This window comes from Anomaloglossus baeobatrachus, chromosome 5, assembly GCF_048569485.1.
Source record: "Anomaloglossus baeobatrachus isolate aAnoBae1 chromosome 5, aAnoBae1.hap1, whole genome shotgun sequence".
Lineage (NCBI taxonomy): Eukaryota > Metazoa > Chordata > Amphibia > Anura > Aromobatidae > Anomaloglossus > Anomaloglossus baeobatrachus.
In genome coordinates, this window is record NC_134357.1 from 412,208,607 (window position 1) to 412,212,434 (window position 3,828).

Genomic DNA, 3,828 nt, shown 5'->3' on the forward strand with positions numbered 1-3,828 from the left:
GGGTGCTGGATTAGGGCTGTGGATTAGGCAGGGTGCTGGATTAGGGTTGTGGATTAGGCAGGGTGCTGGATTAGGATTCTGGATTAGTCAGGGTGCTGGATTAGGGTTGTGGATTAGGCAGGGTGCTGGATTAGGATTCTGGATTAGGCAGGGTGCTGGATTAGGGCTGTGGATTAGGCAGGGTGCTGGATTAGGATTCTGGATTAGGCAGGGTGCTGGATTAGGGCTGTGGATTAGGCAGGGTGCTGGATTAGGCAGGGTGCTGGATTAGGGCTGTGGATTAGGCAGGGTGCTGGGCTCCTGCCGCCTCATACTGTGTATAGATTGCGTGTGATTGGCCGTGCTTTATGGGCTGCAGCCGCGCATTGTGCATGGCAGGACGCGAAATCGGATCCTCGGTGACTCGCACTTTATGGGATGGGGGTAGGGTCGGAGAATAAGTTCCCTGATCCTATATAGACATGCTCCTGATTATCCAGAAGGGGTGCGCTGTCTCCCCCTCCCTGCACTGAACCCAGCAGTCTGATTGGTGAAGTGGGATTTTTGGGGAAGGGTTTTGGGACCTGGGGAGGGGGGAGAGGGGCGGTTTCAAGGCAGCCCCTGAGTTTTGGCTTGGAGAGAAGGATCCGGTCCCGGGACAGAGGGCGCCTTGAAACTGATTGTTGAGAAGTGACTGGAGAAGCAGAGCACAAAGGGAAAGTGATCCGAATCAGAACCAGGGGGAGAGGCTGCGCTGCCGGAGCCCAGTGCCCATCCGAGAGAGCGTGCTTGGCTGAGGAGCGGCCATAGATCACTGCTGTGCAGGACGGAGCCGGTGGAAGCAGCAGCAGAGGTGACACAGCGGAGCTCCGGGGAGGGGGAGGCTGGAGAGGACAAGCACAACTTTGTCTGGTCGCAGCAGATCTGTCCCAGCAAGGACTGGAGAAGACACGTGTGACTGCTGCTCTGGACCCGCTCCTCTGACTTTACCTCTACCCAGGTGACAAGTCCTGTTTTCTCCCCATCATTGACCATGCAGGGTGTGCCTAAAGCCACCCTTCTTCAAACCCTCTCCCCATTTCTTGCCTTGTGTTTACTGGCCAACGCACAGCTCCATGGTGAAAAGGGCATCTCAGTGCCAGAGCATGGCTTCTGCCAGCCTATCTCCATTCCACTGTGCACAGACATTGCATACAATCAGACTATCATGCCTAACCTTTTGGGGCACACCAATCAGGAGGATGCTGGGCTGGAGGTCCATCAGTTCTACCCCCTAGTTAAAGTCCAGTGTTCTTCAGAACTGCGCTTCTTCTTGTGCTCAATGTACGCCCCGGTGTGCACCGTGCTGGAGCAGGCCATCCCTCCCTGCCGCTCTATATGTGAACGTGCAAGGCAAGGCTGTGAAGCCCTCATGAACAAGTTTGGCTTCCAATGGCCAGAGCGGTTAAGGTGTGAAAACTTTCCTCGTCATGGTGCCGAGCAGATATGTGTTGGACAAAACCACTCGGAAGATGGAGCTTCAGCTTTGTTGACCACTAGCCCACCACTTCATGGGACTGTTGGACCAGCAATCTATGCCACACCTGACCATCCCTTCCATTGCCCCAGGGTGTTGAAGGTACCATCCTATCTCAACTACAGATTTTTAGGAGAGAAGGACTGCGCTGCTCCTTGCGAACCATCTAAAAATGATGGCTTCATGTTTTTCAGTCAAGAAGAGATCCGCTTTGCCAGAGTATGGATTCTTATTTGGTCAGTACTTTGCTGTGCATCAACGTTCTTCACAGTGACCACTTACCTGGTGGATATGCAAAGATTTCGCTATCCGGAAAGACCTATTATATTCTTGTCTGGATGCTACACCATGGTGTCTGTGGCTTACATTGCAGGCTTTGTGCTTGGAGATAAAGTAGTCTGCAATGATGGCTTTTCGGAGGATGGCTATAAAACTGTCGTACAAGGTACCAAGAAGGAAGGGTGCACAATTCTCTTCATGATGCTTTACTTCTTCAGCATGGCTAGCTCTATCTGGTGGGTCATTCTTTCTTTAACATGGTTCCTGGCCGCTGGCATGAAATGGGGACATGAAGCAATAGAAGCCAATTCCCAGTACTTCCATCTGGCCGCATGGGCAGTGCCAGCTGTAAAGACGATCACCATTTTAGCCATGGGGCAGATAGATGGAGACCTTCTCAGTGGAGTTTGCTTTGTAGGACTAAATAGCATTGACCCACTGAGGGGATTTGTGCTGGCTCCCCTATTTGTCTACCTCTTCATTGGAACCTCATTTCTGCTTGCTGGTTTTGTATCTCTCTTCAGAATCAGGACCATCATGAAACATGATGGCACGAAGACGGAGAAGCTAGAGCGGCTGATGGTGCGGATTGGGGTCTTCAGCGTTCTTTACACAGTACCTGCCACGATTGTCATTGCCTGCTACTTTTATGAGCAAGCCTTTAGGGAGCACTGGGAGCGTAGCTGGGTGAGCCAGAATTGCAAGAGCCTAGCCATCCCTTGCCCACTGCAGTACACCCCACGCATGACTCCAGACTTCACAGTCTATATGATAAAGTATCTCATGACTCTCATTGTTGGCATCACTTCTGGGTTCTGGATTTGGTCAGGCAAAACTCTTCATTCATGGAGAAAGTTTTACACCAGACTTACCAACAGCAAACACGGAGAGACAACGGTGTGAGGCCTGAGGTCTTCATGATGGGGCCTGGAACCAACTTGGACGTTTCTCCAATTTCTTCGTACTCCATGCTGTGTATGTAGATCTCCATATGTTACCTTCAGGCACATCTTTCTGGAGTTGTAATTAAGACTGTAAATAGAATTTTTTTTTTGTAAATTATATATTTCTATTTAAAACATAAGATTAAAATTGGCGAATCACAGAAAGGATTTCATGGAATAAAAGACCCTCATCCTTCGTTTCTCAAACATTTTCATTAACTTGACTGTGCCTTGTGAGAAATGGAGATACCTAGACTGCATTGTTTTGTTTTTGGCTCTTCCTGGATATTATATACAGTATTTTTACTATTTTTATATGCTGCCCAACATGGAGTTTGTATTAGTTTGCATATAAGCCAACCAAAGAACTTGTAGAGATCATCTTAGTATATGTGTGCGTCTGTTGGTACATCAACACCTATACACAGATCACTGTGCTGCTGCTGTAGTTTGTCGGTACGACACAACTGGATTATTGAAGGGCGATTGATTTTTCTAATACTTTAATTCTCAGCTCTTTTTTGTCTGAATTACAACATTTTTTCCTATTTTAGGTTTTCTTTGCGTTTGTAAAGTACAGTTTATGAGAGGACAGACAGTCCGGCACTCCTCTAGATGATACCAGTTGGCTGGAGATACTTCGTTGATGTACAAGTGTTTTCATGGTACAGATTCGACAGCTACCCAATTTTGTGTGCGTCGAACATTCAGAGGGACGTATCATTGGTAAACCTTGCTCACTATCTCGGGTTTCAGTACGAACCAGCATTTCTTCGAAACTGAATACATGATGAATTGTTATTAAATATGTTGATTTTTACTCATTTTGAAATTAAAAATGACAAAAAAATATTTTTGTTAAGAACGACAAAAAAAAGGTATCCTCTTTTATTCTGTATATGGTGGAATTCAATTGATTTAAATGGATATTCATCACTATGAATGTTACCTGCAAAGTATCAATACAATACAAGCCAATGCTCAGACCTGAGTGCGCCCAATGGCTGGAGGTCCACCGGTTTAGCCTTTCCCTTATATATGTATTCACTTTTGGCTTTGGCTCAAAAAAGATGCACTAAAAACTGGATTAGGCCACGTGCACATATTGAG

General features: G+C 47.1%; 1 protein-coding gene across 1 annotated transcript; it reads left to right on the plus strand.

Moving 5' to 3' along the window:
* Positions 1-628: 628 nt before the first annotated feature.
* On the plus strand, positions 629-3,619 carry FZD2 (frizzled class receptor 2). Its single transcript, XM_075350247.1, has one exon. The coding sequence runs from the start codon at positions 1,013-1,015 to the stop codon at positions 2,675-2,677; it is 1,665 nt and encodes a 554-aa protein (XP_075206362.1). The 5' UTR covers positions 629-1,012; the 3' UTR covers positions 2,678-3,619.
* The last annotated feature ends 209 nt before the right edge of the window (positions 3,620-3,828 follow it).